General features: G+C 36.0%; 1 protein-coding gene across 1 annotated transcript; it reads left to right on the plus strand.

Moving 5' to 3' along the window:
- The first annotated feature begins 5,555 nt into the window (after positions 1 to 5,555).
- On the plus strand, positions 5,556 to 7,069 carry LOC110613858 (endochitinase). The gene is made up of 3 exons (XM_021755215.2): positions 5,556 to 6,032; positions 6,267 to 6,417; positions 6,501 to 7,069. The coding sequence occupies exons 1-3, from the start codon at positions 5,579 to 5,581 to the stop codon at positions 6,889 to 6,891; spliced, it is 996 nt and encodes a 331-aa protein (XP_021610907.1). The 5' UTR covers positions 5,556 to 5,578; the 3' UTR covers positions 6,892 to 7,069.
- Positions 7,070 to 13,440: the final 6,371 nt, after the last annotated feature.

Genomic DNA, 13,440 nt, shown 5'->3' on the forward strand with positions numbered 1-13,440 from the left:
TGTTTGAGCTCCCTTGTGCATGGTTGAGGATGTATGCATGTGTTTGAGAAGTCGGATGCTTGTTTTGGGGTGTATGGAAGGTTTGGGAGGCTTGAAATGCACAAAGGCTGAGTTCTGGATGAACTCAGGTTCGGCCGCCGAAGGTGGTTTCGGCCGCCGAACCTGCCTGAGGATGCATGGTTTGGCCGCCTAACCTTGCCCCCGAAAGTTGAGCTTTGGCTTGAAAGCAGACTTTCGGCCGCCGAAGGTAATGTTCGGCCGCCGAAAGTGCCTGACTTTCGTCTCTGGAGAGAAGGTTCGGCCGCCGAAGGTGCCCCCGAACCTGCCTGTCTTTCGGATCTGTCTGGGACTTTCGGCCGCCGAAGGTGCCGCCGAAAGTGCCTGACTTTCGGGTCTGTCTGGACTTTCGGCCGCCGAAGGTGCCGCCGAAAGTGCCCTGTCCAGACTTTTCTTGCATGTTTTCATGTAATGTTTTCAGGATGTTTTAGAGGGTTTTTGGGGAGTATAGTAGAGTTATGTTTGTGTATGTTTGGCACCTCACTGGAGTCCACCTGTGTAGGATCGGACCCGAGGAACCGAGGTGTTTAGTAGTGTCAGCCGTTTCAGAGTCGGCCCTGAGCTAGTCACAGGTGAGTGGAACACAACTCTCTTAATTTAAAGTAAATAAATTAAATGTTTTAGAGCATGATCCATGCATCATAAAATGCCATGATATGTATTAGGTTGTTTTGCATTAGAACCCACGAATATGATGCATTGCATAATATGTTGTTGATGTGGATGGATTTTGGATGATCCTTAGCCCTCAGTATGAGATGAGATAATATGATATGATATGCCATGGTATGATATGAGATAGAAAGACCAGGTCGCCCCTGGTACTATGTTTATGTAAGCGAGCACTAGGTGAGGCCTAATCGCCCCTGGTGTAGTTGGACATGTTATGATATGAGTTATGTAAGCGAGCACTAGGTGAGGCCTAATCGCCCCTGGTGTAGTTGGACATGTTATGATATGTAGAGGGCTAGTGGTGACAAATTCATCCTTGATGTGATATGTTTGTGATATGACGCATTTCATGAATGCATGAATAAGAAGAATATTTGATTTGAATAAAATGTCTTTATAATAAAATACCTAAAAAGGGTGGAACAATAAAATAGATAATAATATACCTAAAAAGTGTGGAATTAAAGTAAACGTTAATAATAAAATGGAGAATAAAATACCTAAAAATGGAGGAATTAATATCATGTTTTTAGTTTCTGCTCACTGGGCTTTTTAGCTCACCCCTCTCCCCTATCCCCAGGTTTGCAGGGTCAGAGATAGTCAGGAGATCAGCTGGATACGTCCATGGTCATGCTTATGTAATAGAGTAGTTGTGGACATGATGTAATCTAAGTTTATGCATTGATGTAAAAAGAGTTGTATTGTAATATGACCTTATGTTATATGTTCAGAGTTATAGTATTGTGCTTGGCCCGAGTTGGATAATCCCTTTGTACATGAGTTTTATTTTATGTTATTTCATGTGATGAACCGAGTTTGACATAGGGTATGCTGACCTTAGAGGTTCTATGAGTTCAGTCATAGTGCATACACAGGTCAAACGGGTTAAAGAAAAAGTTTACAGTTTTATGTTTTAAAGTTTATGCTTATGTTGGATCATGTTTGGGATTATACCAGCTGTACAGGATGCATAGTAGGCTTGCTACGGGTCCTGGCGGCCTTATGCCGATCTGGATCCTAGCGCCGGTAGCGGTCCGGATTTACGGGTCGTTACAATAACCAACAAAAACACATAAGCAAGACTTTGGATCAAACTTATGTGCCTTAGAGTCCCAAATGTACGGAAAACATTTGGAACCAAAGACACGCAACGAACTGTAATCAAAATGAAAACCATGAAGCATATAAAAAGGAGTCTCATTTCCTAAAACAGTAGTAGGTAATCTATTTAAAAGAAAGACAGCTGTTTGAAATGCTTCAACCCACATATATAAAGGTACATGACTATGGTACATCATAGTTAATCTTAATTCACAAATTACTCTATGTCGCCATTCAACGGCACCTGTTTGCTCAGGAGTATATGGACAAGAAATGTGATGCTTAATACCATGTGTGAGAAAATGAGAAGACAAAGCATTATTAACGAACTCACCTCCTCCATCTGAATGAAAAACTTTAATTTGCTTTCCGTATTGACGCAATATAAATTGTTCAAATGCCAAGTAAGTAGCAAAGAAATCAGATTTCCGTTTTAGAGGAATAATCCAGGTATATTTTGAGAAATCATCAACAAAACAAGCATAGAACTTAAACTTAGCAAAAGAAATAACAGGCGCTGGTCCCCACAAATCGCAATGAATTTTATCAAAAACAGAAGAACTAGTATGTTCAGAAGCACTAAAAGGCATTTTACTTAATTTGCCTAACTGACAGCTATCACACAAAAACTTAGAACGCAAAGAACCTGTTACATCAACTAGATTTTTATTGAATAAAACAGAAACAACCGAAGCTTGTGGGTGTCCTAATCTCTGATGCCAAAGCTCAGCAGTACCAGCCTTAAACCGATTCGAGAAGTAGGCCTCAGGAATTCCAGATAATGTATACATATTACGCCTCCTTGGCCCTTTCAGAAGTACCTGCCCTGTTTCCCGATCCTTAACACAAACAGAAACATTAGAGAACTCACAGTTTACTGGATACTCATCAGTTAGTTGACTAATTGACAACAGGTTTTGTTTTAAATCAGGTACAGACAACACATTAGAAAGAGGCAGATTATACTTTTATTTCAAAAAAGATGTACCAATACCATCAATTGGCAAGAACGCACCATTTTCGATTGTGATAGAATCAGACCCAAGATAACTACTAATATTTTTTAACAAATGTTTGTTACCTGTCATGTGATTGGACGCACCTGAATCAGCTACCCAGTCAGCATCGTGAACTCCATTGTCGAGTGTGAGAGCTGCAAGAGCTTGTGGAGGGCTTTCAAGGGCGGAGGGAGGGTACGGCAAGGGGGGGCACGTGCCGTACCAGCGACCGAAAAATGCTTTGAAGGGGGATGAAGGTGCCGCAGTGGCGCAGCCGGTGGTGCCGCAGTAGTGTCCTACCAAAGGGAAGCTCCTGGCTCCGCCCCTGGGCTTTCACGTTGTCCTTTAGAAACCCACCAGCAAATTTAGCAATATGTCCTTCTCTGCCACAGTATTGACAAATTTCATCCCTATAAAGTTCCCGTTCAGCCGGTGTCATTCGTCTCTGGCCTGGTGGTGGTAGACGGCGTTGGGCAGAGTACCCCCTTTGTTCTGATTCTGACCTCGGGTCTGCTGGGCTTGAAATCCTCGTCCTTGCGAATCGAAACTGGAGCGTCGATCTGAGTTGGGATTTGTGTGTTTCTGTTGATTCCCATAGAAAGCTACATGTGACGCGATCTGTTACAGCGAAGTATTGGTCTGACTTGAGAACCAATTCCGCTGTTGATCATAATTTTTCAATTGTGACACTAACTCATTATAGTTAGGTCGTGGTGGCTTGAGCATAGTAGTGGTGAAGGTCTCGTATTGTGGACCTAAGCTAGTGAGAAGACAGAAGACTTTCTCACCATCAGGCACTTTTTTACCAATTGCAGCCAAATTATCGCAAATCTCTTTAAACAAGCGTAAGTGCTCTATTATAGAGTTGTTGTCGTCTTTTCGAAAATACATTAACTGTTGTCGAAGGGTAAACTCTCTCTCTTGTGAGTCTTGAGTATAGGCTTCTTTCAAAGCGCTCCACACATCTCTCACAGTTTCTAATCCGATGACAAGTCCCAGAGATTCTTCACTGAGATTCCCGTAGATCCACCCTCGAAGCAATCGATCGGACTTTTGCCAAGTTTTAAAAGCATCTGACTGTTGTGGTTGATAATTTTCTGGAACTGGTTTTGGAGAAGGGTCGAACTTCTGATCTTCTAGAAAATCCTCCACAAGGTGATCGGATAATTCCTGACTCTCAGCTAAACTCAGGACCTGTTCTCTCCAAAGTGGGTAATTTGTTTGTTTAAGTTTTAGGGTTACGAAATTAGCTACATTCAAAGTAGAAGAAGCCATGGGAGCGGACAGAACCAGCTCTGATACCAAGAGAAATTATGAAGAAGTGAATAATATATTATTGAATGTAGCTCAGATGATAGAATGAGCTATAATACACTGCTTTAAATAAAAAATAATAACAACTGCTGTAGTAACTAAATAGGAGAAAGTGGAGAAAGTGGAGAAAATGACTAAGTTATTTCAGGTAATCAAACCCATTACCACTAAGACTTATTCAAACTAAACATATTTACAGTAATACACCTTATCTCTCCACAGCTCTAGCACCTGGCATCAAGCCTTATAACTCCAGAGGGATATTTGCATCCTTATAACCCCTTAAGTCATTAGGGCAATGACAAGAAAGTGGGAGCAGCAAGAGAAGAAATGAGAGTGAGAGGTAGAATATTATTCTCTAGATTTAATGCTAGAGGCTTTTATATAGATACAAAAAGATAAAATTTAATAATTTAAAATAAAATTTACTATTCTTATCTTATTTCTATTATAATCTGATTGAGTTTGATTCAATTTGACCCCACTTGAATATTATCTTATTCTCGTTTAGGTGGTAAAATTTATCTTATCTCTCCATCCTTGAGTAACTATATATTGTAATGGAAGAAAATGATTTAGATCTAAATTTGACTCAAAGCAAACTATGGATCCAAAAGAGATTGGAATGTATTCCATTTATTTATTTTTTTTATGATAAGACTCTTAAAATTCTTAATTTACTTTATTTTATTATTATAATAAAAAATGACTTAATCTAATTGTCTTAAAAAACAAATTATTTAAATAAAAATTAAAATAATCAAAAGTTAAAAGAAAAGAAAAAAAAATATAAGTTTATTCTATAATTTAATTATATTACAAGTTAAGAAGTAATACGATAATTATGGATATTACATTTAAACAATAATGGATGCCATGAATTAAAATTAAAAATAAAAAAGAATTTTACGTATATTACTACACAATTTGTTTAAAGAAGTATAAGAATTAAGGCTGACTTTCGTTTCTGCCTTATTTATATAATATACCATATATTTATATTTCACTATTACTAAATATTATTGTAATTAATAGATTTTATGTTTTTAAAACTATATTCAACATAACCTATTATTATTGAAAGTTAATAAATAAATTATCATTTAAAAAAAGAATATATAAAAAAATGAAAATAAGCTTTTCTTTATTGGAGAAAATAAGTAATATATTTTCCAACTCCGAATATATGTATTTGAACGCATCCTTGCCCTTTTCAAACAAAAGTTAAAGCTGTCATATAATTAATGCTTAATTAATTACTCTAAGAGAGTAAAAACAAAGTAACCATCTTTATCGAAATAATGCAAATAACATTTTAAATGTTATAAATGATTAAGCCACAAACTCACAGCCCTCTGTTTTTATATATACCATTTGTAGCTAACTACAAACACATTCGTTCATCATTCAAAAACATAATTATACCATATAGAGACATGAGAGCTTACGCTTTTATAGTTTGTTCTTTTCTGTTGATATCCTTTTTGCTTAGTATTTCAGCTGAGCAATGTGGATATCAAGCCGGGGGTGCATTATGCCCTGAAGGCCAATGTTGCAGTCAATGGGGCTGGTGTGGTAGCACAGCGGATTTTTGTTGTGAAGGTTGCCAAAGTCAATGTAACCCTGATAATATATGTTTTGGAAGTGGTGGAGTTGGAGGTGGTGGTGGAAGTGGCGGTGGAAACCTTAGTAGAATCATCTCAAAAACATCATTTGAGGAGATGCTTATACGTAGAAACGATGCTGCCTGTCCTGCCCTCAAATTTTATACCTATGAGGCTTTCATTACAGCAGCCCAAGCTTTTCCTACCTTTGGAACCACTGGAGATGATGCTACACGTAAAAGAGAGATTGCTGCATTCTTGGGAGAAACATCTCATGAAACTATAGGTTATTTATCTTGTTATTTTCTTTTCTTTTCTTTTTTTCTTTTACTCAAACTTTGCTTTTGTTGGATAATTAAGTTTCTTTCATTTTCTCTTAATAAAACTCACAACTTTGAAATCCCGCTATTCAAATATTATTGAATTAAAACTCCAACTGTTTTAATTAATTAACTTTAATTACTCTAAGCATTTATTATCATTTAGTTAACAGAGAAACTTGTACGGTGATGCATTGTAGGAGGATGGCCTACTGCACCAGATGGTCCATACGCTTCGGGATACTGTTTTTTGAAGGAATTAAGTCCATCAGACTATTGTTCTCCAAGTGCCAGATATCCTTGTGCTCTTGGGAAGCAGTATTATGGCAGAGGTCCCATCCAACTTACATGGTATTTTTCCAAGATGTTTAGATTTCAATCACGTAAATTTTATAATAATAAGATAATTTGAATTAACTAGTTTGTTTATTCAGGAATTATAATTATGGGCAGTGCGGTAATGCCCTAGGCATAGACTTGTTGAACAATCCAGACCTACTGGAGAAAGATCCGGTGATTTCCTTCAAGACAGCAATCTGGTTCTGGATGACTCCACAATCTCCAAAACCCTCTTGCCACGACGTCATCACCGGAAAATGGTCACCCAGCCCTGCTGATTCGGCGGCAGGAAGAGTTCCAGGTTATGGCTTGATAACAAACATCATCAATGGTGGTTTTGAATGTGGTAAAGGCCCTGATTGGCGGGTTGAAGATCGGATTGGGTTCTACAAGAGATATTGTGATATACTTGGAGTTGACTATGGTGACAATCTTGACTGCAATAGTCAAAGGCCGTTTGGAAATGGGTTGGTAGATTCTATGTAATCAGTTTCCATCCTAAAGAATAAACTAAATAAAACATGTGCCCTTGTACGTCTATAATCCTATTTCCTTATATAATGGATTATGAAAATTATTAAATAATGGATTATGAAAATTATTATGTAGTTTGAGTGCATACATATATATTTCTATCGATAATAATATGGTTCTTAATTTTCACTATTATAGATGTATTTTATAATTTATTATGAGTAATTCTTACTCGGGGTCACTTCATTTTGAGATTTATTTCTTTTTTTGAAAAGAGAATTATTTTATTTTAAATTCTCAATTTTAGTTTATTTTAATAAAATAATTAAACTTCAATTTTATTTCAAAATGTTAGATTTATAACTCATAATTCTAATAGATACTCTTTCTTAATAAGAAATTAGAGTGGATGAGACCTATTTCTCAATAAGGGGAAGGATGAGACCTATTTCTCAATAGGGGAGACCTAGATAACTTTACCCATTGTGGTGAGTGGTTTTACCCATCATAGAGAATGACTCTGTCCCATTATGATAAGGGGCTTTATCAATTAAGGAGAGGGTCTTGCCTATTATGGAAAGAGGATTTTGCCCACTGTGGAAAGAGGATAAGGGGCTAGTGCAGATCCATGGAGGAAGAGGGAGGTTTTGGTCTAAGGTGGAGAAAGACTTTACCCATATAGTTGATGACACCCTTTGTTGTGTATAATATAATTATACTTGATATTGTTGAAACCAAATTGATGATGTGGTAGAAATGGAGCTGTACTGTGATTGGTTAATCTTGTAAGAAAAAGAGAGTGAGGTGGTTGGCACTTACAGCAGCCACTCCGATTCTCAAGTCAGTAAGTTGAAGAAAGGTGAGAGTATTGTAATTTTTAGAACTCAAGAGTAGTTATATAAGAGAATTGCATACCTTTGTCTTTGTGATCCTTAACTTTTATACTGTAAGAAGGTGGAGTTAATTATAATATTTTCTGAAAATTTGGTTGGTGTCAGCTAATTGATAAGAGATTCCTCTGCTTAAGCAATCGATGATTCTGTGATTATAGGGGTGACGGTAGATTCCTGGATTGTGTCTGCTAATGCTAACTTTATGTAAAGACTGACTTATTCAGGAGAGGGCGAGTTCCTGATCAAGAACTAGGTGCAATGGTATTCAAGTTCGGGTACGACTACGTATCAGCTTATCAGGCCTTTGCTATGTGGCCCTGTCTTAAGGTGACATTTCATGACTTATTTTGGGTGATTATTGTGTAATATCAGAGATCTCCCCGCTGATTTTCGATTCTTTAGATTCGAATGTGACAGTTGTCTTCATGATTTGGGGCACGTGGCCTGTTTAGATTAGCCTTCTATGCTAGCGTCGCTTTGCCTGCTCCTGCCCATAAATGATAATTGCCTTATGACTATAAATAATAAACTGAACTTAATACCGGTCATGAATTGAGAATTTTATTAATCAAGACTAACACCCGATCATTAGTCTGGCGTGTACACTTCTAATGGCCTGGTTGTGACATGTGTCACGGTTCTTGAGTGTAAATCACACCAATTGTCTCGAATCGACGTGGAACCATGCGGCCTTAGTTCAGTCCGTTGAACTAGGCTAGCTTCTATTTGGGCTGAGCGTGCACTGTCCTTGCTTTCTTTTTACTCATTCTGCCGATCAGCCCGGTCCAAAATTTTGTCCAGTGCCTAGTCAAGATTGATTCGAGCAATATAATAATGCCTTGGCGAGTTTTCAAGCTTTCTCTTGCCCTAATCAGCCTTGGTGAGCTTCCGACCATTTTCTCGCCCTATCGAGCTTCTAGGCATTTTGTAGAAATGACTAGCTTCCGAGCATTTTCTCGCCCTATTAAGCTTTCAGGCATTCTGTAGCCCTAACTAGCTTCCGAGCATTTTCTCGCCCCAACCAGTCCTAACGAGCTTCCGGTCATTTTCCTCCTTGTGGACTTCATTCGCTCGCTTAGCTTTTTGTTCCACCTTCGCCGATTGTCAAAAGTCTTACTCGCTTACAATGGGCCTTCTTCCTTCAAAAAGTTTTGGATTTTCTAGGAGTGATTGTAAGAGCAGTGATAAATGCCTTGGAGATTTTTTATGAAATAGGGCTAACACTTGGTTGGTCGGCCTAGTGTATACCCGCCTTATAGTTTGGCATAAAATACCTTAGAAACCCTTTGTGAAATAGGACTAATACCCGATTGATTTTGGCTTGGCATATACCCACCTTCTAGCTTTGAAACTTTTACTTATCGGGACTAACACTTGATCATGCACCTAGCGGATTCTCGCTTTGTGGCCTTGAAACTTTTGTTTACTATAGGACTAACACCCGGTCATATGCCTCATGGGTTCTTGCCTTGTGACCCTGAAATTTTTTTTTAGTGGGACTAACACCCGATCTTCTAGCTTGGTGAGTTCTTGCCTTATGACTTTGAAACTTTTGTTAAGTAGGACTAACACTCGGATGACCTTGTGGCTTTTTAGTGGGACTAACACCCGGATGGTCTTGTGGCCTTTTAGTGGGACTAATACTCGATCTTCTAGCCTGGCGGATTCTCGCCTTATGGCATGATATGAGTGTCTTGATTAGTGGGTCTAACGACTAGTCTTTTGGCTTGGCGGCTTCTTGCCTTGTGGTCTGGCATGAGCGCCTTGATTAATGGGTCCAATGCTTGGTCTTCTAGCCTACCAGCTTTCCGCCTTGTGGCTTAGCATGAGTGCCTTGATTAATGAGTCCAACGCTCGGTCTTCTGGCCTGGCAGGTTCTCGCCTTGTGGCCTGCTATGAGTGCCTTGATTAGTGGGTCTAATGCTCGGTCTTCTGACCTAGTGAGTTTCCGCCTTGTGGCTTGGCATGAGTGCCTTGATTAGTAGGTCTAAAGCTCGATCTTATGGCATGAGTGCCTTGATTAGTGGATCTAACGCCTGGTCTTCTAGTTTGGTGAGTTTCCATGTTGTTGGCTAGCATGAGTGCATTGATTATGTGGGACTAACACCCGGATGGTCTTGTAGCCTTTTATTTCCACGCTTTCAGTTTAAGTTCCTGATAAGAAAAGTTTAAAGAAATATTATAGTTTTATTTATAATATTTCTGTAAATGCATACATTCTAGCAAACTTTCAAAGTGTGTCGTCTCTCATTAACCTCTAGGTTTTGTCTTTCAACTACCGGCATTTCTCTATTATATGTCCCTGGTCTTCGTGAAAATGGCAGTACTTGGTCCTGTCTCACCTTTCAACTCTCTTAGAATTGAGCTTGGGAGGCTCGCTGACTTCCTTGTTGTTCTTCCTGATCAACATCAAAATACGTGTTCGTGAGTCATTCAATGGAGTATAGTCATTATACTTACTTTGTCATCTCTTCTTTGAGAGACTGGATAACTTATGTAGTCTTCTTCATACTCTTACCTCTCTATCTTTTGGGTTTGCTTTTGACACATCTTTTTATCCTTTTTCAACACTTGGATTTCATCATCTAGCCTGATATATTTATGAGACTTATACATTAGCTGTTGGTACGTAGCGGGTAGGTTCTTAACTAAGGAATCCATGAACTTGATATTTCATGTTTCTTTCTTTAATGCTTCACATGCTATCTCACGGTTTAACTCCTCCACTTGTATTACTTCTGCATTAAATCATCTCCCTACTAGATCTTTCGCAAGTCGGAGGAGAGTTTTTTAGGAGGTATGCAATTAAGAAATCATGATTTAAATAATATATCAAATTGTGTAAAATTTTGAATCAAACTTGGGCTCAGATGTTGGTACTATTTCTGAGCCAAACCTGTAAGCGTTAATGGGAACACTTAGCATAGCATAAAGTAGTTGACATCTTAGAACTGCATGGTCGTCCTAAATATTACTAGATGACTCTTGGGATCTGCTGTCCCTTCATAATTATCCAAGCTAGGCAGCTTATATTTGATCAGGAAAGTTTATACTAGGATTTCTGGTAGGGATGAGGCATCAGCCAAGTCGTAGTCCTCCTCTTGCTCCTTTTGGTATCTTTGGACAGCTTGCACCAGCTTCCAATTGATGTCCTTTGGAGTATCATCTAATGACTCCTCTTCTTCAAACTCAACCATCCCTATAGATTGCTCTTGCACCGCCTCTGTCCAAGTCCTTTAGGTATCAGTAGAGGCTTCCTTCATTCATGGCTCCCCATGAATGATGCCTCTCCCCAAGCTTTGTATTGTTTGAGAGTAGCATGCAACCTTTTGATATATTGGAGCATTTGCTCATTGTTCAGACTATTGAGATCGGCTCTATTAATCATAAAAGGTGTGTTTTATCCACTATCAAGAGTGAAAGAAATGATAGAACTTTCGTTGGTAGCATCCTTAGTAGCAACTCAAGAAGTATTGTCCATTGAGAGAGGAAAGAAATGTTTCTTGTAAGAGAAAAAGGATAAGAGATCAGTTTTAATCCAAATAAACATAGAGAATTCAATGGATGTTCCCGACAACAAAACCAAATGATGTTGCTGAAACCAAGTTGATGATGTGACCGAAATGGAGCTGTACTGTAATTGGTCAATCCTACAAGAAAGAGAGAGTGAGGTGATTGGCGCCTATGACAGCCACTCTGACGCCTAAGTCAGTAAGTCGAAGAAATGCGAGAGTATTGCAATGCTTAGAACTAAAGAGTAATTGTATAAGAAAATTACATATTTTTGCTCTGTGATCTTTAACTTTTATACTATAAGAAGGTTGGGTTAATTATAGTATTTTCCAAAAATTTGGCTAGTATCGACTAATTGATAAGATATCCCTCCGGCTAAGCGATTGGTGATCCTGTGATTATAGGCGTGACAGAAGTCTACTGGATTATGTCTGCTAATGGTAAATTTATGTGGCGACTCACCCTATTCAGGAGAGGGTGAATTTTAATGAAGAACCAGGTATAACGGTGTTTGAGTCTTCCTTTACTCAGGTAGGACCACATATTGACTTAACCCTGTTTTAAAGTGACAACTCATGGTTTATTTTGACCGATTGTTATGTAACATCAATATTAATCATATTAGGTAATTTATAGTCTCCTATTCACAGGGGAGACTGAGAGAAGTAATTAATATATTTAGTATGAGTAATTTATGGTAAGGAGGGGTTAATTGGTTATTATGGGGATGATAGATGAATACTTGATCTTGTGATGAATGTAAATAATAAAATATGGATGTCTGTAGATATAATTATGTGATAGAGAGGTAAACTACATAAAAAATTTATATTTTAATTTTATTTTCTATGGTTATTAACACAAACAAGTCATCATAACAGCTACGAATAAAAATTACTCAAACTTTCATGAATATTATTATATAGTACATATATATGTGCTTTCTTGTTTATTATAATGTGAGTTTGCAGTTAAAAAAAACGAGTTTTATTTATTTTTTATTTTTTAAAACAATTAAATTATCTTTTGCTTCATTTATACTAAATGTTTATATATAATTATGTAATTTATTTGATTATATTTATATTAATACATTCATTTCATATAATATTTTATATTTATATTACAATAGCAATTTTTTATTATATATAATTATTTAATATAAACAATGTAATCGAATTAAACTAAATAATAATATATTAATAATTAAATGATATAATATATTATATTAATAAATTTAATATAAAAATATTTTTTTATACTATTAGTAAAATTTTATAATTTTAGTCAAAACTATATAATTTAAACATAAATCTTTTTCCTTGGTTTATAGAGTATTTATATATAGATTTATACATTATTATATATATTTTAATTAAATTTTATATATTGATGAAAGATTATTGAACTTGGTAAGATATGATATCGAATTTATTCAAGATACATTTTATATAATTAATTAAAAATAAATATTAATATTTAAATTAATTAATATAAATTTTTGAGTAAATTTGAGAGATTTTAATTTTTAATTTTTTAATTTTTAATTTTTAATTAAAAAATTAATGTATATTAACATATAATATTCTTTTAAGTAAGTAATAAAAAAATGAAAAACAAAACTCAGCTGGCTGGATCCAACCCAACGAACCCAAGACATAAAAGAGATTCACCACCATGCTACATTGCTTATCCATCACTAATTCAAAGATCGTGTTGCATTAATATATCTCTGGGCGCAAAAGTGATGTATCCCCATCGAAAGTTAATAATTATTTTATTTATCTAATTCAATAAAAATAATTATTTTAAACAATATTTATTTTAATTTATTATAATAAGAAAAATAAAATTTTCTCATTCTTTAAAACCCTACTTAATGAGAATATATAATTTTAGTTATCAAAATCTATTTTTAAAATTAAATTGTATATAAAAAATCAATAATTATTATTTTTAAAGCCTGTAAGTGAATAAATGAATTTTAAAAATATGATAACTAATTTATATATATTTTTTAAAACAAAATTTAATTATTTTTATATAAATATTTCACTTTTATTTATTTGTTATATCATATTATAAATATTCTATATGGTAGGACTATTCTATATAATTTTTCATAAAATATAAGCGTGAAAAATGATGGTGAAGT

Source organism: Manihot esculenta, chromosome 4 (assembly GCF_001659605.2).
Source record: "Manihot esculenta cultivar AM560-2 chromosome 4, M.esculenta_v8, whole genome shotgun sequence".
Classification (NCBI taxonomy): domain Eukaryota; kingdom Viridiplantae; phylum Streptophyta; class Magnoliopsida; order Malpighiales; family Euphorbiaceae; genus Manihot; species Manihot esculenta.

Coding starts and splice junctions, on each gene's coding strand:
- LOC110613858 (XM_021755215.2), top strand. CDS start 5,579: ATGAGAGCTTACGCTTTTATAGTTTGTTCTTTTCTGTTGATATCCTTT. Junction 6,033..6,266: donor AACATCTCATGAAACTATAG/GTTATTTATCTT, acceptor GATGCATTGTAG/GAGGATGGCCTACTGCACCA. Junction 6,418..6,500: donor GGTCCCATCCAACTTACATG/GTATTTTTCCAA, acceptor TTGTTTATTCAG/GAATTATAATTATGGGCAGT.